At 43.6% G+C, this 22,500-nt stretch overlaps 1 protein-coding gene across 1 annotated transcript in view; it reads left to right on the top strand.

Moving 5' to 3' along the window:
- Positions 1–2,741: 2,741 nt before the first annotated feature.
- The window catches only part of LOC128643880 (organic solute transporter subunit alpha), a 29,568-nt gene continuing 9,809 nt past the window's right edge, over positions 2,742–22,500 (top strand). Inside the window, exons 1-4 of the mRNA XM_053696651.1 lie at positions 2,742–2,799; positions 4,148–4,299; positions 9,238–9,311; positions 9,531–9,686. Coding sequence (XP_053552626.1) covers positions 2,742–2,799; positions 4,148–4,299; positions 9,238–9,311; positions 9,531–9,686 — 440 coding nt within the window. The remainder of the gene's footprint in view (positions 2,800–4,147; positions 4,300–9,237; positions 9,312–9,530; positions 9,687–22,500) is intronic.

The following is a 22,500-nucleotide window of genomic DNA, read 5'->3' on the forward strand; positions in this document are numbered from 1 at the left end:
CAACCCGATCGTACTCGATCGGGTTGAATTGCGGCGATTACTGTCCGCCTGCTCAGAGCAGGCGGACAGGGTTATGGAGCAGCGGTCTTTAGACCGCTGCTTCATAACTGCTGTTTCTGGCGAGTCTGAAGACTCGCCAGAAACAGGGGCCCTCAAGCTCCATACGGAGCTTGTTAAATGGGCCCCCAAGGGCGTCTTTCTTCACCATTCAGTCTGTTCTTGATGAGCTGTCTGTCTAGGTTAGCAGGCTGCTTGTATGAAAAGATTGTTGGCTCAGTGAATATGCCTCAGAGTTTCTGATCCTTAGTTAAAATAGGTTGTAAATCCTTAAAGAGATATAAAAGGCTATAAATAATAATTTTGCATTGTATAGGTTATTCTCCATTGAAAATATGCTGAAATATGTTGCGTTGTCTTTTTTAAACTGTTTCTCCGCAATCTTCTTACTAAAATAGACATGTTTCCAGGTCCACCATGAGAAGTAGATCAACCTAGGTTCTCTCTTTTACGCTAGGTCCTGGTAGTGAGCATGTACCTACACATGCGATATGGAATTTTCTTGCCCCACGCATGCGCAATGCGATCCTGAGCTCGGTGCCAACGTCACAAGCTAGGTGGTCATGTGATCGCAGTGTATTCCGAGCTGAAGTGCTAAAGGTTCCATCCTATAATATAAAAGGCCAAGTGTGTTTGTCCGAAGCTGTCATGCGCAGTAGAGACTGCACAAGGACAAACAAACCTGGCCTTCAACAGACTGACCTGGCATCTGGGGCCCACCGGGTGTGAGGGGGGCATGGCGCGGGTGGGGCCAGGCGTGACACGGACGAGGCTGGTAAGGGCCTGGTGTGGCGCAGGTGGGGCGGGTGTGACGTGGGTGGTACTGAACGGGGCCGGCGGATGTGAGAGAGCTCAAAAGAGGGGGGATAGAAAGAGCAAAAGAGAGGGAGAGAGACAGCAAAAGAGAGGGGGGAGGGAGAGCAAAAGAAAGGGGAGAGAGAGAGAGGGCAAAAGAGGGTAGATAGAGAGAGCAAAAGAGAGGGAAAGAGCCAGCAAAAGAGAGGGGGAGAAAGGGGAGAGAGAGAGCAAAAGAGAGGGAAGAGAGAGCAAAAGAGAGGGGGGAGAGTGCAAAAGAGGGGAGAGACAGAGAGAGAGAGAGAGAGCGCAAAAGAGAGGGGGGAGATAGAGAGAGCAGAAGAGAGGGGGGAGAAAGAGAGAGCAAAAGAGAAGAGAGAGAGCAAAAAAGAGGGGGAGAGAGAGCAAAAGAGAGGGGAGAGCGCAAAAGAGAGGGGAGAGAGAGAGCACAAAAGAGAGGGGAGTAAGAGAGAGAGCAAAAGAGAGGGGAGAGAGCAAAAGAGAGGGGGAGAGAGAGAGCATAAGAGAGGGGGAGAGAGAGCAAAAGAGAGATAGAGAGAAAGAGCAAAAGAGAGGGGGAGAGAGACAGTAAAAGAGAGGGGGAAAGAGAGCAAAAGAAAGGGGAGAGAGAGAGAGCAAAAGAGAGGGGAGAGAGAGAAAAAGAGAGGGGAGATAAAGAGAGCAAAAGAGAGGGAGAGAGAGAACAAAAGAGAGGGGGGGAGAGACAGTAAAAGAGAGGGGGAAAGAGAGCAAAAGAAAGGGGAGAGAGAGAGAGCAAAAGAGAGGGGAGAGAGAGAAAAAGAGAGGGGAGATAAAGAGAGCAAAAGAGAGGGAGAGAGAGAGCAAAAGAGAGGGGAGAGAGAGAAAAAGAGAGGGGGGAGAGCGCAAAAGAGGGGAGGGAGAGAGCATACAAAAGGGGGGGGAAAGAGAGGGGGGAAAAAGATAGAGCAAAAGAGAGGGGAGAGAGAGCAAAAGAGAGGGGGAAAGAGAGAGCTAAAGAGAGGGGGACACATAGAGTAAAAGAGAGGAAGGGAGAGAGCGCAAAAGAGGGGGGGGATAGGGGGGAAGAGAGGGGGGTAAGAGAGGGGGGAGAGAGGGGGAGAGAGAGGGGAGAGAGCAAAAGACAGGGGGAGAGAGAGAGCATAAGAGAGGGGGAGAGAGCTAGCAAAAGAGGGGGGAGAGAGAGAGCAAAAGAGAGGGGAGAAAGAGAGCAAAAGAAAGGGGAGAGAGAGCGCAAAAGAGGGGGGATAGAGAGAGAGCAAAAGAGGGGGATAGAGAGAGCAAAAAAGAGGGGGAGAGAGAGAAAAAGAGAGGGGGAGAAAGACAGCAAAAGAGAGAGGGGAGAGAGAGAGAGCAAAAGAGGAGAGAGAGAGAGAGCAAAAGAGAGGGAGAGAGACAGCAAAAGACAGGGGGAGAGAAAGCAAAAGAAAGGGGGAGAGAGAGAGCACAAAAGAGAGGTGGAGAGTACAAAAGAGAGGGGGGAGAGCGAGCACAACAGAGAGGGAGGAAAAGAGAGGTAGAGAGAGAGAGAGCAAAAGAGAGGGGGGAGAGAGAGCAAAATTGAGAGAGGGAGAGAGAGAGAGAGAGAGAGAGAGAGAGAGAGAGAGAGAGAGAGCAAAAGAGAGGGGGGAAGAGCAAAAGAGAGGGGGGATAGAGAGAGAGAGCAAGGGGTGAAACTGCTGTACTGCAAAAAATGGCCCGTGTACACGGGCTTTAGGACTAGTTATGTATAATTGGCATAGAGCACACCCCCCCCCCCCCTCCTCTACTTTGAATTGAATGGAACCGCATTCTTAATAGTTAAGCAAAGGCATCCTATTAGATATTGGTGAGTTAATGGGATCTAATTTCTCACAATTTAGTGATATAATATTGTACACCAGGTTAGTATGTATAGAGAATCACAGGATGCATGGTACACATGTATACTGCGTTATAGGGAACAAGGTAAGCAGGTATACAGAGTCACTAGGCACCAGGTAAGTATGTATAGAGAATCACAGGACACATGGTATAAATGTATACAGTGTTATAGGGAACAAGATAAGCATGTATACAGAGTCACTAGGCACCCGGTAAGTATGGATAAAGACACTGGTCACAAGGTAAGCATGTATACAGAGTCCCAAGGCACCAGGTTAGTATGTATATAGACACTGGGCACAAGGTAAGCAGGTATTACAGGGTCGCAGACAAGTTTATATCGAACCACTTGGATCATAGATCACAGTCATAGTGTCTGCACAACATCTATATACAGTCATTGTGTCTGCACAGCATCTATATGCAGTCATAGTTTCTGCACAACATCTATATACAGTCATAGTGTCTGCACAGCATCTATACACAGTCATAGTGTCTGCACAACATCTATATACAGTCATAGTGTCTGCACAACATCTATATACAGTCATAGTGTCTGCACAGCATCTATATACAGTCATAGTGTCTGCACAGCATCTATACACAATCATAGTGTCTGCACAGCATCTATATACAGTCATAGTGTCTGCAAAACATCTATACACAGTCATAGTGTCTGCACAGCATCTATACACAGTCATAGTATGCCTGCACAGTATTTATACACAGTTATAGTGTGTCTGCACAGCATCTATACACAATCATAGTGTCTGCACAACATCTATATATAGTCATAGTGTCTGCACAGCATCTATATACAGTCATAGTGTCTGCACAACATCTATATACAGTCATAGTGTCTGCACAGCATCTATACACAGTCATAGTGTGCCTGCACAGCATCTATACACAGTCATAGTGTGTCTGCACAGTATCTATATACAGTCATAGTGTCTGCACAACATCTATATACAGGCATAGTGTCTGCACAGCATCTATACACAGTTATAGTGTGTCTGCACAGCATCTATACACAGTCATAGTGTGTCTGCACAGTATTTATACACAGTCATTGTGTGTCTGCACAGCATCTATACACAGTCATAGTGTGTCTGCACAGTATTTATACACAGTTATAGTGTGTCTGCACAGCATTTATACACAGCCATAGTGTGTCTGCACAGTATTTATACACAGTTATAGTGTGTCTGCACAGCATCTACACACAGTCATAGTGTGTCTGCACAGTATTTATACACAGTCATTGTGTGTCTGCACATCATTTATACACAGTCATAGTGTGTCTGCACAGTATTTATACACAGTTATAGTGTGTCTGCACAGTATTTATACACAGTTATAGTATGTCTGCACAGTATTTATACACAGAATATGTTTTTGTTGATTACTTATTCTCTCTCTGTCTATGTAGTAATAAAGAAGGACTTATGGATCTTCATGATACCAGTCTTAGCAGGAGTGGTCCAGTTGGCATTATTCCTGGAAGAGATGGGATTCTTCTTGCGTAATATACAAAGTTTAAGAAGAACCTGCCTGTACCTTTGGATCCTTGGCGTGTATCCGGTGAGCAGCAGAGGACATTCTCTTTAGATTGCATTTGCATAAAATCCTCCCAAATACCGTTATATTTATCACAATCCGTGGGAATAAGTAACCCCCATGAATTATGTGCTGATATTTGGGGTAACTCTCTGCTCAGTCGGTTGTCAGTAGGTTCATGCATTTGATGTCATACAATCATAGCTCAGCAGTCAGCATGTTGTATCGTGTAGGGTGACCAGTAAATGTAAAAAGTTAGTTTACTAGGTAAACATTAAAGGGACATAAAACGTATTTTGTGAAAAAACGTGTGTTTTGTCCCATGCTCCATAGAAAGGGGAAAACGCAAATTATGTAACATATGTTTTCAAACTGCTGGATATTTCCTAAACCTGCTATTTGATCTGCAGCATTTGCAGATTCCAGAAGAGCGTCTGAAAATTTCAGTTTTTACACAAAAGAAAGTTGTTTTTTTTAAAGGGACAGTATTTTTTATTTATGCATCACATACTGTATATCAGCCAATAAAGGAACACTCAATGCAGTAGAATTGCATAAATAACAAGTGCATAATAAATAGACAATGCAATAGCACCTACTTTGAATTTCAAATAAGCAACAGATTTTTTTCTGACAAATTTATTTTTTCTTCCATTTTCCGGCCCCCTGTATCACGTGACAGACCTCACCCAATCACAGACTAGTATACGTAAACCCTGTGAGCTTGTGCACATGCTCAGTGGGATCTTGTGCCCCAGAAAGTGTGAATATAAAAAGTCTGTGCAAAATTTGATAATGGAAGTAAATTGGAAAATGTGTTAAAACTCCATTCTCTATCTGAATCATAAAAGTCTATTTTGACTTGAGTGTCCCTTTAAACACTGATGGCTAGATTACAAGTGGAGCGCTAAATAATTGCGCTCCCACAAACGGGCAAATTTGCCCATTTGTGGGAGCGCAATAATTAACCAGCCATTACAAGTGGTTGGTTATTGCTACCGCGAGCTCGCAATAGCAATTAGCACTTCTGCAGATTAACCAGAGATTAGATCTCTGGTTTATTTTCTAAAACTGCCCCAAATGCCCTTAAAATAGAGGGCATTGTAGTTTTTAATTTAAAAAAAAACAACTGCACTAGGCAGCTTTTTGGGGTCTAAAGTTGGTGGGAGTGAGGTGTTAGAAAAAAAAAACAGCACTGAAAAGTGCCTTTACATTGTGGTCTATGGGGAATGTGTGTTCCCAGTAAATATATATGTATATGCTTATATGCATATATATTTATGTGTTAATATGTGTATATACACCCTGTTCCAAATTATTATGCAAATTCTATTTCAGTGTCACAAAGATTAAATATTTTTTTTTCAGTTTAACTCATGGATGGCATTGTGTCTCAGGGTTCTTTTGATAACTGAAAACAATCTCGGACACCTGTGATAATTAGATTGCCAGGTGAGCCCAATTAAAGGAAAAACTACTAAAGGAGGGTGTTCCACATTATTAAGCAGAGCACCATTTTCAAGCAATATGGGGAAGAAAAAGTATCTCTCTGCTGCTGAAAATAGTGAAATAGTTCAATGCCTTGGACGAGGTAAGAAAACATTAGATATTTCACGAAAACTTAAGCGTGATCATCGCACTATTAAGAGATTTGTGGCTGATTCGGAGCACAGACGGGTTCGTGCAGATAAAGGCACATTGAGGAAGATTTCTGCCAGATCCATGCATCGGATCAAGAGAGCAGCTGCTAAAATACCATTACATAGCAGCAAACAGATATTTGAAGCTGCTGGTGCCTCTGAAGTCCCACGGAGATCAAGGTGTAGAGTCCTCCAGAGTCTTGCAACTGTGCATAAACCTTCCATTAGGCCACCACTAACCAATGCTCACAAGCAGAAACGGCTGCATTGGGCAGAAAAATACATGAAGACTAATTTTCAAACAGTCCTGTTCACTAATGAGTGCCGTGCAACCCTGGATGGTCCAGATGGATGGAGTAGTGGATTATTGGTGGACGGCCACCCTGTTCCAACAAGGCTGCGACGTCAGCAAGGCGGTGGTGGAGTCATGTTTTGGGCCGGAATCATGGGAAGAGAGCTGGTCGGCCCCTTTAGGGTCCCCGAAGGTGTAAAGATGACCTCTGCAAAGTATGTGGAGTTCCTGACTGACCACTTCCTTCCCCGGTACAGAAGGAAGATCTATGCTTTCCGTAATAAAATCATCTTCATGCATGACAATGCACCATCTCATGCTGCAAAGAATACCTCTGCATCAATGGCTGCTATGGGGATAAAAGGAGAGAAAGTCATGGTGTGGCCTCCATCCTCCCCTGACCTCAATCCTATTGAGAACCTTTGGAGCATCCTCAAGCAAAAGATCTATGAGGGTGGGAGGCAGTTTACATCCAAACAGCAGCTCTGGGAGGCTATTCTGACATCTTGCAAACAAATTCAAGCAGAAACTGTCCAAAAACTCACAAGTTCAATGGATGCAAGACTTGTGAAGCTGCTATCAAATAAGGGGTCCTATGTTAAAATGTAACGTGACCTGTTAAAATGTTTAAAAGGTTAAAATGTTGTTCAAAGTTTGATTGAAATAGCTTTTGATTTCAGTAAATTTGCTGCAAACACAACAAATGACAATTTTCAGTTCTTTACAACCTATAAAGTGTTTTGAAACTTACTATGCGTAATAATTTGGAACAGTGCATTGTAAGTTTTTTATTTTGAAAAAAAAAATACTGTTATCATTAGGTTTGTTCAATAAAATTTGAATTGTACTCTTAATAGTTGATAACATGAGAATTATGCTGACTGTTGTTTACATAAATTATTTAGGTAAATGAGAAAAATATCTTTGGCATAATAATTTGAAACAGGGTGTACACATATTAACACATATACTGTATGTATATATATATTCATATACATATATGCTTTTTCAAATAAAGATACCAAAAGAACGAAGAAAATTTGATTATAGGAGTAAATTAGAAAGTTGATTAAAATTGCTGCTCTATCCAAATCATAAAAGAAAAAAATTGGTTTAGTGTCCCTTTAACATCTCTGCCGAAGCCATTTAGGGAGAGATAAATAGCTATATTGGGCTTGTGAAGCCTGTCTTGTGCATCAGTTTTCTGAATTGTTTAAAAAAAAAAAACAGACATGAAACCCAAATTTGTTTTCTTTCATGATTCAGATAGAGAATTCAATTATTTTTTTTTAAAAAAGTCTTCAATTTTCAATGATCAAATTTGCTTAATTCTCTTGTCATTCTTTGTTGAAGAGATATCTAGATAGATAGTGTGCACATGTCTAGATCACTATATGACAGGAAAAAGTGCTGCCACCTAGTGCTCTTGCTAATGTATAGGATAGTAGCAAAACTGCTGCGATATAGTGCTACAGACACGTGCACGCTCCTGAGCTTACCTTACTGCTTTTCAACAAAGGATAACAATAAAACAAAGAAAATTTGATAATAGAAGTAAATTGAAAAGTTGTTTAAAATTGTATTTTCTAGCTCAGAGTCAGACATCCTCAAGCTTGGCCCTCCAGAGGTTTTGGAACTACATTTCCCATGATGCTCAGCCAGGTAGGCTGGCTGAGCATCATGGGAAATGTAGTTCCAAAACCTCTAGAGGGCCAAGCCTGAGGATGTCTGTTCTAGCTGAATCCTAAAAGAACAAAATGTGGTTTTATGTCCCTTTAACAGTATACTGTAAATTTATTTTACTACACATAAATAAACATTCAGTGTTTACTGTCTATAAAATGTTAGAACATTAAATAGTAACTAATAATTTGCTTCAAAATCAAATATTGTTTAAAGGGATATGAACCCCCCCCCCCCCCAAAAAAAATGCTTGTGATTCAGACAGAGCATATCATTTCAAAAAAAGCTTTCAATTTACTAATATGATCAAATTTGCTGTGTTCCCGTGATATTCTATGGTGAAAAGATACTTAGGTAGGTTCCTGGAGCACTTTATGGCAGGAAATAGTGCTGCCGTCTAGTGCTCTTGTAAATGGATAACATACTTGCTAAACTGCTGCCACATAGTGCTCCGGACCTGTGAATGTTCCTGAATGTTTCTACAAAAATGTAATAATAGAAGTCATTTAGAAAGTTGTTCTATCTGAATAACAAAAGAACAAGTTGGGGGTTTCCTGTTCCTTTAAAAGAAATATTATATATCAGAAAGGTATATTCACATTAAAGGGACATAAAACCCACATTTTTTTTCTTTTATGATTCAGATAGAACATACAATTGTCAACAACTTTCCAATTTACTTCTTTTATCAAACTTTATTTGTTTTCTTGTTATCCTTTGTTGAAAAGAAGGAAAGTAAGTTCAGGAGCGTGCACGTGTCTGCAGCATTATAGGGCAGCAGCTTTGCAACAATGTTATACATTAGCAAGAACACTAGATGGCAGCGCTATTTCCTGTCTTGCCGTGCTCCACACAAGTGCACGCTACATATTTAGGTTTTTCTTCCACAAAGAATAACAAGCAAATAAAGCAAATTTGATTATAGAAGCAAATTGGGGGGGGGGGGGGGGGGGGAATTGTATTCTCTATCTGAGTCATGAAAAAAAAAATTGGGTTTCATGTCCCTTTAAAGGGACATTGTACACTAGATTTTTCTTTGCATAAATGTTTTGTAGATGATCCATTTATATAGCCGATTGTTACGAAGTATACAAACTCATTATTACAAACACCAAAAACTATATATATGTATAATTTCTGTCATAAATAAAACAAAAATTTTTAGGTTTGTGAAATCCTGGAGTTATCTTTGTCTGCCAGTGAACAATGAGAACCAAGATATTGACTGTGTATTTCATGCTAGTTTTATCTGCAGTTTAATTGGGTTTAAAGAAATGTTTTTAATGCAAAATGATCATTTTATTTTTTTGCTTTTTCAAATGTATGTCCTTTTAATTTTCCTTGCAGGTTTTCTGCATTTCCTGCATTATCGGCCTTTACATTCCACGTTCTTCTTCCATCTGTAATTTTGTGGCTTCCATGTAAGTTTTACAGTTTCCTCTAGTGGTGCAGCCATGGCGTCACCACCAGCTCAAATCTCACCCTGGGGTTGGTGGGACCATAAAGTAAAATAGTAAAGAAATATTATTTGTGGGTAATGCCAGAGATATCACCCATTAACTTGCCCTGTCCTTCCCTCTTACGGTCATACACAACATTACTTGTCCACAGATATGTAACACTCAGTGTCCGTCTCCCAGATATCACTCCATAACGCTCTGGAAGTTCATGGACCTGATCACAGACTTCTTTGGAGGAAAAGCTCAAATGCTGGAGGAGCTGGAGGGTCAGACTGTTTCTCCAAATCCAGTTCCATGCTGTTGCTGTTGCTGCTTTCCTAATATTGTAGTTAACAGGTAAGTTGGCCCTATGTAGATCCTGTTCTCAAGATAGGGGTCCCATCTTTTATACTTGAATGTTTGTGTAGGTCGTCTCTACCACCTTGCTGTGCAAGAGATAATTCTGGTGTAGCTGTCACTTTGTGATATGAGGGAAAGATTAGCTGTAGGTTCTCTCTATCACCAACCAATTAGAGACTAGCTCAGTGGCGACTCTAGGAAAAATATATAGGGGGGGCACATAAGATACCAGAGTCAAAACTGGGGGGGCACATATATATACATATACATACATATATATATATATATATATATATATATATATATATATATATATATATATATATACACACACATACATACATATACACATATATATATACTTACATACACATCCATACATACAGTTACACAAACACACATACATACACACACACCTTAACACACATGCATAAATACACACATAAATACATACACACATACATATGGGAGACAGGGGGGCAAAGGATTTTCAAGGGGGGCAATTGCCCCCCCTTGCCCCCCTGTAGCGACACCACTGGACTAGCTATTCCCCTCTGGTGAGATAAAAGTCACCCTATCGTTCTGTGGGGCAAGGTGACTGATTCTGATTGTAGTCCCTTAATGTCACTCTGTGGTGTGGATATAATTTGTCTGTATGTCCCTGCACTTCAAACAAATTCTGTAGGACCTGATAATGACAGGAACCTGCAAGCTTAAAGGGACAGTTTACCCCAAAACTTCCCCTCCTTTAATTTGTTCCCAATGATCCATTTTACCTGCTGGAGTGTATTAAATTGTATACAAATAGCTCCTTAGCCTTTATAGTGCCATTTGAAATAGCTAATTTAGGGCCAGATTATAAGTGGAGCTCTAAATATGACTTTCTTGAAAGCGATATTAGTGTTCCACTTAGTAATACCAGCGCACACTAATGTGCGCTGGTATTACAAGTTAAAAGCAATGCGAATCATGTTTGCATTGCTGGGAAGCATTGCGCTCACAAGAGCGTGCTTCCATAGGCTCAAATGGGAGCCACGTTCTGAGACACGGCATGAGAACTCACGCAGCACAGGGGTAAGTAGCACAGTGATGGGAGCAATTTGTAAATATATATGTACTGTATATGCTTATATACATATATATCTATGTTTATATGTATATATACACATATTAACACATAAATATATATGTATATAATCATATACATAGACATCTACTGGGAACACAGTTTCCATAGACCGCAATGTTAAGGCACTTTTCAGTGCGTTTTTGTTTCTAACACCCCACAGCCGCCAACTTTAAAGCCCCAAAACTGCCTCATCCAGTTATTTTTTATTTATTTATTTAATCTCTGGTTAATTTTCGGAGCGTTAATTGCTACCGCAAGCCAATTTTAATGGCTGGTTTATTATCGTGCGCCCGCAAACGGGCAAATTTGCCTGTTTGCTGGGGCGTGGTTATTTAGCGCTCCACTTGTAATCTAACCCTTAGCATGTAGTATCCATACCTATACTGAAATTTCCCTAGGTATAGGCTATTGAAAAACTGTATAAACACCGCAAGCACAAGAAATTACACTCACAGTGGGAGGTGGAAGAGATAAAGCTCTAAAATGTTTATTTTTAATTGTTCTAAGTATTGTAGAGAGACAGAGAGAAGAAAGGGAAGCATTTGAGTGATAAAAAAATGAGATCTGATAAGCCAGAGGCCTTCCTGCTATCCCTGGATGCGGAGAAGGCCTTCGATAGGGTGGAGTGGAGCCACTTACTGGATGTAATGCGACGCTTTGGCTTCTCGGGACCCTTTCTTCAATATGTCAACAACATTTACAGGGCCCCATGGATCTCCATCATGGCTAACGGCTTGTTTTCACCACGTATTACCTTACAAAAGGGCACCCGTCAAGGGTGTCCCTTATCCCCCCTTCTTTTCAACCTGGCCTTAGAACCGCTGGCTGTTAAATTACGTAAGGTATATCCAGGTATAAGGCTGGGAAATGAGAACATGCATCTAGCATTATATGCGGATGACATGCTCCTTTTTGTGGAGCACCCAGCAAAGCACATCCCAAAAATCCTGGCGACAATCGAGGCCTTTGGGTCCTTTTCAGGATACAGGATAAATAAAACGAAATCGGAAATCCTGTGGCTTCGGAAGCGTAAGGCGCAGATAGGCTCCTATCCGTTTCAGGAAGCTAAAGACACCTTGACTTATTTGGGCATTCAATTGTCCACCAACAGACAAGTCTTATACCATAATAATGTTACACAGGTGTGTCGTGAACTGGCCCAAACCTTGGAAGGGTGGAGGAACCTACCGGTCTCCCTCACAGGACGAATCAACTTGGTAAAAATGGTTATCTTACCACGGATCCTGTATCCCCTCTTGATGCTACCTTTTTTGATTACAAGAAAGGATCTGGCGACATACACAAAGGCCCTATCTAAGTTTCTATGGAAGGGAGGCAGACCTAGGATAGCTCTAATGAAATTATATGCACGACCCTCCTCTGGTGGACTGGGTCTTCCCGACCTGAAGCTATACAACTGGGCAACACTTAGCCGTCTCATGCTGGACTGGCAACTAAAAACAGAACACTTTTCTACATATGAACTAGAGAGAAATGCTTTGGGGGGATTAGATCCCTCATTCCTGCCATACGCCCCACTTAATGACATTCCTATGGAGGTCAGAGATAGCTTTCTTTATAAAGATGTATTGAGAGCATGGCGACTAGCCCTGGGTCACACTGGCCGACGGCACGTGTCCCCCAGACTAACCCCGTTGAGAAATAACACTTGCTTCCCCCCCGGAATGGATACCTCCCCGTTTACCATTTGGGAAGCTAAGGGTTTATGTTCGGTGGGGGATGCTTTAGACATCCCTAGAAAATGTGTCAGGTCTTTTGAGGAGCTGCAGACTCAATATGGGCTACCTCGGACCCACTTCTATGCCTATCTCCAGTTGAGGCATTATGTCGGTCAACTAATTAGGGAAGAACCACAATTCTGGGAACCGCACGTATTTAGCGCATCGGTCTCCTCTTTCAAGCTTGGAAGCTTTTCTATTTCGTTGATTTATAAAACACTGCTGAACCAGGTTGAATCTAAGCATCTAACACTATTGGAAAACAAATGGAGGGGACAATTAGAAAGGGAAAATATGTTAGAACTAATCCAACACAGTATAGAGAACGTTAAAAGGGCAACATTATCTATGACACTGAGAGAATCCCAGATCAGAATGCTGCATAAAGACTACATTATCCCATGAAGGCTAGCTAAATGGAAACTTGGAGTGGTAAATAAGTGCAGTAAGTGCGGGATTAACGACCCGGATTTTCTTCATTACTTCTATACCTGCCCACGAGTTAGACAATTCTGGGGTAGGATAGCTTACTGGATCACAAACGTCATCAAAATCAGGGTTAAGTTAGAAGTGGAGCAAATTTGCTTCTTGGATTGGGAGGAACAGGACGCTAGGCACATCTCAATACTAACTACCATAATTTTAATCGCCAGAAAGACTATTCTTGGGGTCTGGACCGGGAATGCTGCTCCTACCTTTAGTGCATTTAAACACAACGTACACAAACAACTGATTACCGAACAGCTAGACACTAAGATGGACACCGATAGACGACTTAGACACTTTATTACTAAATGGCGGAAATATATTTAAACCCTAACTATGGACTCACAAAAACAGTTATTGCTCCCCTTTGCCCATACTGAATACATGCTGACAGCCTCTTTGAGAGGAGAATGGAGATTCCTGCAACAGACAAGAGGGGGTGGGGGGGAGGAGAGAGAGAACATCTCTATCTAGGGAGTTGGAGATATTTTTTTTTATTTTATTTTTTTTTTATTTATTTTTTTTCCCTCTATACACCACAAAGTATGATCCAGAGCAGCTTTATTATTATAAGATGATGGAATTAGCATCATATGGTTATTGAGTTTAAATGTAGTTAGGTTATGTCTGAATTCTGAGAGGGGGGAGTGGGGGGGGATAGGAGAGGGAAAGTTAAAGCAAGTTATTACCAATTAAAGGATAAAAGAATAACTGAAAATCAAGAAATGGGACATGAGAGTTTGCTATATGGCATTATCTCCTACTGTACCTACCTATACTTAACTGTACAAATGTTCATTTACTCATGATAATGCTGTTTTTGATGTAAAACTGTAACCACATCTGTTCCTTTTCCTTTGTAACTGAAAACCAAAAAATGGGACATGAGAGATTGCTCCATGGCATTATCTGATACTGTACCTACCTTTACTTAACTGTACAAATGTTCATTTACTCATGATTATGCCGTCTTTAATGTAAAACTGTAATCATATTTGTCCTTTCTCTTTTGTCCTTAATAAAAAAAGAATTTAAAAAAAAAATAAAAAAAATAACGAGATCTGATCTGTCAGCAAGTTTAGCCTATTTTGATGGGCTGTGGTTTCAAAGAGCAAATCCAGCTATTTCTTTTGCAAAAATGAGTATAAATGAGCAATTTCTCATACATTTTATATGCTGCAGCTGGTATAACAAGTCATGGGGAACACATTTAGGGGAAAACAATTTTACAGTGAACTCTCCCTTTAATGATGAGGGGAATAACCTCACTACTATGCTTAAAAAGTCAGACTTTTATTGTGATGTGAAAATCCAGCACAGCTGTGTAGCTGCCTGTTTTGCACTACATGCTAACCCATGGGGGCCTATCTATCAAGCTCTGTATGGAGCTTGAAGCCCTGTGTTTCTGGGGAGCCTTCAGGCTCGCCAGAAACACCAGTTATGAAGCAGTGGTCTAAAGGCGGCTGCTCCATAACCTGTCCACCTGATCTGAGGAGGCGGATAGACATTGCGGGAAATCAACCTGATCGAATACGATGGGGTTGATTGACACCCCCTGCTAGTGGCCGATGGGCTGCGAATCTGCAGGGGGCGGCTTTGCACCAGCAGTTCACAAGAGCTGCTGGTGCAATGCTGAATGCGGAGAGCGTATTGCTCTCCGCATTCAGCGATGTCTGTCGGACATGATCCGCTAATCGGATCATGCCGGACAGACATTTGTTAAATAGGCCCCTTAGTGTGTCCTTAGTCCGATTTACTTTACCCTGTGTTGTAGTTATACTCTAGCAGTGGGTCTCCTCACTGTCACTCTCTGGTGCAAGGTGCAGAATCTGTCTGTAGTTCTCACTGTCACTCTCTGGTACAAGGGGCAGATTCTGTCTGTAGTTCTCACTGTCACTCTCTGGTACAAGGGGCAGATTCTGTCTGTAGTTCTCACTGTCACTCTCTGGTACAAGGGGCAGATTCTGTCTGTAGTTCTTCTCACTCTCACTCTCTGGTACAAGGGGCAGATTCTGTCTGTAGTTATCACTGTCACTCTCTGGTGCAAGGTGCAGAATCTGTCTGTAGTTCTCACTGTCACTCTCTGGTACAAGGGGCAGATTCTGTCTGTAGTTCTCCTCACTGTCACTCTCTGGTGCAAGGTGCAGAATCTGTCTGTAGTTCTCACTGTCACTCTCTGGTACAAGGGGCAGATTCTGTCTGTAGTTCTTCTCACTCTCACTCTCTGGTACAAGGGGCAGATTCTGTCTGTAGTTATCACTGTCACCCTCTGGTACAAGGGGCAGATTCTGTCTGTAGTTATCACTGTCACCCTCTGGTACAAGGGGCAGATTCTGTCTGTAGTTATCACTGTCACCCTCTGGTACAAGGGGCAGATTCTGTCTGTAGTTCTCACTGTCACTCTCTGGTACAAGGGGCAGATTCTGACTGTAGTTCTCACTGTCACTCTCTGGTACAAGGGGCAGATTCTGACTGTAGTTCTCACTGTCACTCTCTGGTACAAGGGGCAGATTCTGACTGTAGTTCTCACTGTCACTCTCTGGTACAAGGGGCAGATTCTGACTGTAGTTCTCACTGTCACTCTCTGGTACAAGGGGCAGATTCTGTCTATAGTTGTCACTGTCTGGTACAAGGGGCAGATTCTGTCTGTAGTTCTTCTCACTGTCACTCTCTGGTACAAGGGGCAGATTCTGTCTGTAGTTCTTCTCACTGTCACTGTCTGGTACAAGGGGCAGATTCTGACTGTAGATCTTCTCACTGTCACTTTCTGGTACAAGGGGCAGAATTTGTCTGTAGCTCTCATTGTCACTGTCTGGTACAAGGGGCAGAATTTGTCTGTAGCTCTCACTGTCACTGTCTGGTACAAGGGGCAGATTCTGTCTGTAGTTCTTCTCACTGTCACTCTCTGGTACAAGGGGCAGATTCTGACTGTAGTTCTCACTGTCACCCTCTGGTACAAGGGGCAGATTCTGTCTGTAGTTCTCACTGTCACTCTCTGGTGCAAGGTGCAGAATCTGTCTGTAGTTCTCACTGTCACTCTCAGGTACAAGGGGCAGATTCTGACTGTAGTGCTCACTGTTACTGTCTGGTACAAGGGGCAGATTCTGTCTGTAGTTCTAACTGTCACTCTCTGGTACAAGGGGCAGATTCTGACTGTAGTGCTCACTGTTACTGTCTGGTACAAGGGGCAGATTCTGTCTGTAGTGCTCACTGTCACTCTCTGATACAAGGGGCAGATTCTGTCTGTAGTTCTAACTGTCACTCTCTGGTACAAGGGGCAGATTCTGACTGTAGTGCTCACTGTTACTGTCTGGTACAAGGGGCAGATTCTGTCTGTAGTTCTCACTGTCACTCTCTGGTACAAGGGGCAGATTCTGTCTGTAGTTCTCACTGTCACTCTCTGGTACAAGGGGCAGATTCTGTCTGTTGTTCTTCTCACTGTCACTGTCTGGTACAAGGGGCAGATTCTGTCTGTTGTTCTTCTCACTGTCACTCTCTGGTACAAGGCACAGATTGTCTGTAGTTCTTCTCACTGTCACTGTCTGGTACAAGGGGCAGATTCTGACTGTAGATCTTCTCACTGTCACTTTCTGGTACAAGGGGCAGAATCTGTCTGTAGTTCTGACTGTCACTGTCTGGTACAAGGGGCAGATTCTGTCTGTAGTTCTTCTCACTGTCACTCTCTGGTACAAGGGGCAGATTCTGACTGTAGTTCTTCTCACTGTCACTTTCTGGTACAAGGGGCAGATTCTGACTGTATTTATTCTCACTGTCACTCTCTGGTACAAGGGGCAGAATCTGTCTGTAGTTCTCACTGTCACTCTCTGGTACAAGGGGCAGATTCTGACTGTAGTTCTCACTGTCACTCTCCGGTACAAGGGGCAGAATCTGTCTGTAGTTCTCACTGTCACTCTCTGGTGCAAGGGGCAGAATCTGTCTGTAGTTCTCACTGTCACTCTCTGGTACAAGGGGCAGATTCTGTCTGTAGTTTTCACTGTCACTCTCTGGTACAAGGGGCAGATTCTGTCTGTAGTTCTAACTGTCACTCTCTGGTACAAGGGGCAGATTATGACTGTAGTTCTCACTGTCACTCTCTGGTACAAGGGGCAGATTTTGCTGTAGTTCTCACTGTCACTCTCTGGTACAAGGGGCAGATTCTGTCTGTAGTTCTCATTGTCACTCTCTGGTACAAGAGGCAGATTCTGACTGTAGTTCTCACTGTCACTCTCTGGCACAAGGGGCAGATTTTGTCTGTAGTTCTTCTCACTGTCACTCTCTGGTGCAAGGGGCAGATTCTGTCTGTAGTTCTCACTGTCACTCTCTGGTACAAGTGGCAGATTCTGACTGTAGTTCTCATTGTCACTCTCTGGTACAAGGGGCAGATTCTGACTGTAGTTCTCATTGTCACTCTCTGGTACAAGTGGCAGATTCTGACTGTAGTTCTCATTGTCACTCTCTGGTACAAGGGGCAGATTCTGACTGTAGTTCTTCTCACTGTCACTCTGGTACAATGGGCAGATTCTGACTGTAGTTCTTCTCACTGTCACTGTCTGGTACAAGGGGCAGATTATGTCTGTAGTTCTTACTGTCACTCTCTGGTACAAGTGGCAGATTCTGATTGTAGTTCTCATTGTCACTCTCTGGTACAAGGGGCAGATTCTGACTGTAGTTCTCACTGTCACTCTCTGGTACAAGGGGCAGATTCTGACTGTAGTTCTCACTGTCACTCTCTGGTACAAGTGGCAGATTCTGACTGTAGTTCTCACTGTCACTCTCTGGTACAAGGGGCAGATTCTGACTGTAGTTCTCACTGTCACCCTCTGGTACAAGGGGCAGATTCTGACTGTAGTTCTCATTGTCACTCTCTGGTACAAGGGGCAGATTCTGACTGTAGTTCTCACTGTCACTCTCTGGTACAAGGGGCAGATTCTGACTGTAGATCTTCTCACTGTCACTTTCTGGTACAAGGGGCAGAATTTGTCTGTAGCTCTCATTGTCACTGTCTGGTACAAGGGGCAGAATTTGTCTGTAGCTCTCACTGTCACTGTCTGGTACAAGGGGCAGATTCTGTCTGTAGTTCTTCTCACTGTCACTCTCTGGTACAAGGGGCAGATTCTGACTGTAGTTCTCACTGTCACCCTCTGGTACAAGGGGCAGATTCTGTCTGTAGTTCTCACTGTCACTCTCTGGTGCAAGGTGCAGAATCTGTCTGTAGTTCTCACTGTCACTCTCAGGTACAAGGGGCAGATTCTGACTGTAGTGCTCACTGTTACTGTCTGGTACAAGGGGCAGATTCTGTCTGTAGTTCTAACTGTCACTCTCTGGTACAAGGGGCAGATTCTGACTGTAGTGCTCACTGTTACTGTCTGGTACAAGGGGCAGATTCTGTCTGTAGTGCTCACTGTCACTCTCTGATACAAGGGGCAGATTCTGTCTGTAGTTCTAACTGTCACTCTCTGGTACAAGGGGCAGATTCTGACTGTAGTGCTCACTGTTACTGTCTGGTACAAGGGGCAGATTCTGTCTGTAGTTCTCACTGTCACTCTCTGGTACAAGGGGCAGATTCTGTCTGTTGTTCTTCTCACTGTCACTGTCTGGTACAAGGGGCAGATTCTGTCTGTTGTTCTTCTCACTGTCACTCTCTGGTACAAGGCACAGATTGTCTGTAGTTCTTCTCACTGTCACTGTCTGGTACAAGGGGCAGATTCTGACTGTAGATCTTCTCACTGTCACTTTCTGGTACAAGGGGCAGAATCTGTCTGTAGTTCTGACTGTCACTGTCTGGTACAAGGGGCAGATTCTGTCTGTAGTTCTTCTCACTGTCACTCTCTGGTACAAGGGGCAGATTCTGACTGTAGTTCTTCTCACTGTCACTTTCTGGTACAAGGGGCAGATTCTGACTGTATTTATTCTCACTGTCACTCTCTGGTACAAGGGGCAGAATCTGTCTGTAGTTCTCACTGTCACTCTCTGGTACAAGGGGCAGATTCTGACTGTAGTTCTCACTGTCACTCTCCGGTACAAGGGGCAGAATCTGTCTGTAGTTCTCACTGTCACTCTCTGGTGCAAGGGGCAGAATCTGTCTGTAGTTCTCACTGTCACTCTCTGGTACAAGGGGCAGATTCTGTCTGTAGTTTTCACTGTCACTCTCTGGTACAAGGGGCAGATTCTGTCTGTAGTTCTAACTGTCACTCTCTGGTACAAGGGGCAGATTATGACTGTAGTTCTCACTGTCACTCTCTGGTACAAGGGGCAGATTTTGCTGTAGTTCTCACTGTCACTCTCTGGTACAAGGGGCAGATTCTGTCTGTAGTTCTCATTGTCACTCTCTGGTACAAGAGGCAGATTCTGACTGTAGTTCTCACTGTCACTCTCTGGCACAAGGGGCAGATTTTGTCTGTAGTTCTTCTCACTGTCACTCTCTGGTGCAAGGGGCAGATTCTGTCTGTAGTTCTCACTGTCACTCTCTGGTACAAGTGGCAGATTCTGACTGTAGTTCTCATTGTCACTCTCTGGTACAAGGGGCAGATTCTGACTGTAGTTCTCATTGTCACTCTCTGGTACAAGTGGCAGATTCTGACTGTAGTTCTCATTGTCACTCTCTGGTACAAGGGGCAGATTCTGACTGTAGTTCTTCTCACTGTCACTCTGGTACAATGGGCAGATTCTGACTGTAGTTCTTCTCACTGTCACTGTCTGGTACAAGGGGCAGATTATGTCTGTAGTTCTTACTGTCACTCTCTGGTACAAGTGGCAGATTCTGACTGTAGTTCTCATTGTCACTCTCTGGTACAAGGGGCAGATTCTGACTGTAGTTCTCACTGTCACTCTCTGGTACAAGGGGCAGATTCTGACTGTAGTTCTCACTGTCACTCTCTGGTACAAGTGGCAGATTCTGACTGTAGTTCTCACTGTCACTCTCTGGTACAAGGGGCAGATTCTGACTGTAGTTCTCACTGTCACCCTCTGGTACAAGGGGCAGATTCTGACTGTAGTTCTCATTGTCACTCTCTGGTACAAGGGGCAGATTCTGACTGTAGTTCTCACTGTCACTCTCTGGTACAAGGGGCAGATTCTGACTGTAGTTCTCACTGTCACTCTCTGGTACAAGGGGCAGATTCTGTCTGTAGTTCTCATTGTCACTCTCTGGTACAAGGGGCAGATTCTGACTGTAGTTCTCACTGTCACTCTCTGGTACAAGGGGCAGATTCTGACTGTAGTTCTCACTGTCACTCTCTGGTACAAGGGGCAGATTCTGTCTGTAGTTCTCATTGTCACTCTCTGGTACAAGGGGCAGATTCTGACTGTAGTTCTCACTGTCACTCTCTGGTACAAGGGGCAGATTCTGTCTGTAGTTCTCACTGTCACTCTCTGGTACAAGGGGCAGATTCTGACTGTAGTTCTCACTGTCACTCTCTGGTACAAGGGGCAGATTCTGTCTGTAGTTCTCACTGTCACTCTCTGGTACAAGGGGCAGATTCTGTCTGTAGTTCTCACTGTCACTCTCTGGTACAAGGGGCAGATTCTGTCTGTAGTTCTCACTGTCACTCTCTGGTACAAGGGGCAGATTCTGACTGTAGTTCTCATTGTCACTCTCTGGTACAAGGGGCAGATTCTGTCTGTAGTTCTCACTGTCACTCTCTGGTACAAGGGGCAGATTCTGACTGTAGTTCTCACTGTCACTCTCTGGTACAAGGGGCAGATTCTGTCTGTAGTTCTCATTGTCACTCTCTGGTACAAGGGGCAGATTCTGTCTATAGTTGTCACTGTCTGGTACAAGGGGCAGATTCTGTCTGTAGTTCTCACTGTCACTCTCTGGTACAAGGGGCAGATTCTGTCTGTAGTTCTCACTGTCACTCTCTGGTACAAGGGGCAGATTCTGACTGTAGTTCTCACTGTCACTCTCTGGTACAAGGGGCAGATTCTGTCTGTAGTTCTCACTGTCACTCTCTGGTACAAGGGGCAGATTCTGACTGTAGTTCTCACTGTCACTCTCTGGTACAAGGGGCAGATTCTGTCTGTAGTTCTCACTGTCACTCTCTGGTACAAGGGGCAGATTCTGTCTGTAGTTCTCATTGTCACTCTCTGGTACAAGGGGCAGATTCTGTCTGTAGTTCTCACTGTCACTCTCTGGTACAAGGGGCAGATTCTGTCTGTAGTTCTCACTGTCACTCTCTGGTACAAGGGGCAGATTCTGACTGTAGTTCTCATTGTCACTCTCTGGTACAAGGGGCAGATTCTGTCTGTAGTTCTCACTGTCACTCTCTGGTACAAGGGGCAGATTCTGACTGTAGTTCTCACTGTCACTCTCTGGTACAAGGGGCAGATTCTGTCTGTAGTTCTCACTGTCACTCTCTGGTACAAGGGGCAGATTCTGTCTGTAGTTCTTCTCACTCTCACTCTCTGGTGCAAGGGGCAGATTCTGACTGTAGTTCTCACTGTCACTCTCTGGTACAAGGGGCAGATTCTGTCTGTAGTTCTTCTCACTCTCACTCTCTGGTGCAAGGGGCAGATTCTGACTGTAGTTCTCATTGTCACTCTCTGGTACAAGGGGCAGATTCTGACTGTAGTTCTTCTCACTGTCACTCTCTGGTACAAGGGGCAGATTCTGTCTGTAGTTCTCACTGTCACTCTCTGGTACAAGGGGCAGATTCTGACTGTAGTTCTCACTGTCACTCTCTGGTACAAGGGGCAGATTCTGTCTGTAGTTCTCACTGTCACTCTCTGGTACAAGGGGCAGATTCTGTCTGTAGTTCTCACTGTCACTCTCTGGTACAAGGGGCAGATTCTGTCTGTAGTTCTCACTGTCACTCTCTGGTACAAGGGGCAGATTCTGACTGTAGTTCTCATTGTCACTCTCTGGTACAAGGGGCAGATTCTGTCTGTAGTTCTCACTGTAACTCTCTGGTACAAGGGGCAGATTCTGACTGTAGTTCTCACTGTCACTCTCTGGTACAAGGGGCAGATTCTGTCTGTAGTTCTCATTGTCACTCTCTGGTACAAGGGGCAGATTCTGTCTATAGTTGTCACTGTCTGGTACAAGGGGCAGATTCTGTCTGTAGTTCTCACTGTCACTCTCTGGTACAAGGGGCAGATTCTGTCTGTAGTTCTCACTGTCACTCTCTGGTACAAGGGGCAGATTCTGACTGTAGTTCTCATTGTCACTCTCTGGTACAAGGGGCAGATTCTGTCTGTAGTTCTCACTGTCACTCTCTGGTACAAGGGGCAGATTCTGACTGTAGTTCTCACTGTCACTCTCTGGTACAAGGGGCAGATTCTGTCTGTAGTTCTCACTGTCACTCTCTGGTACAAGGGGCAGATTCTGTCTGTAGTTCTCATTGTCACTCTCTGGTACAAGGGGCAGATTCTGTCTGTAGTTCTCACTGTCACTCTCTGGTACAAGGGGCAGATTCTGTCTGTAGTTCTCACTGTCACTCTCTGGTACAAGGGGCAGATT

The sequence above is a fragment of the Bombina bombina genome, unplaced genomic scaffold, assembly GCF_027579735.1.
Source record: "Bombina bombina isolate aBomBom1 unplaced genomic scaffold, aBomBom1.pri scaffold_757, whole genome shotgun sequence".
Classification (NCBI taxonomy): domain Eukaryota; kingdom Metazoa; phylum Chordata; class Amphibia; order Anura; family Bombinatoridae; genus Bombina; species Bombina bombina.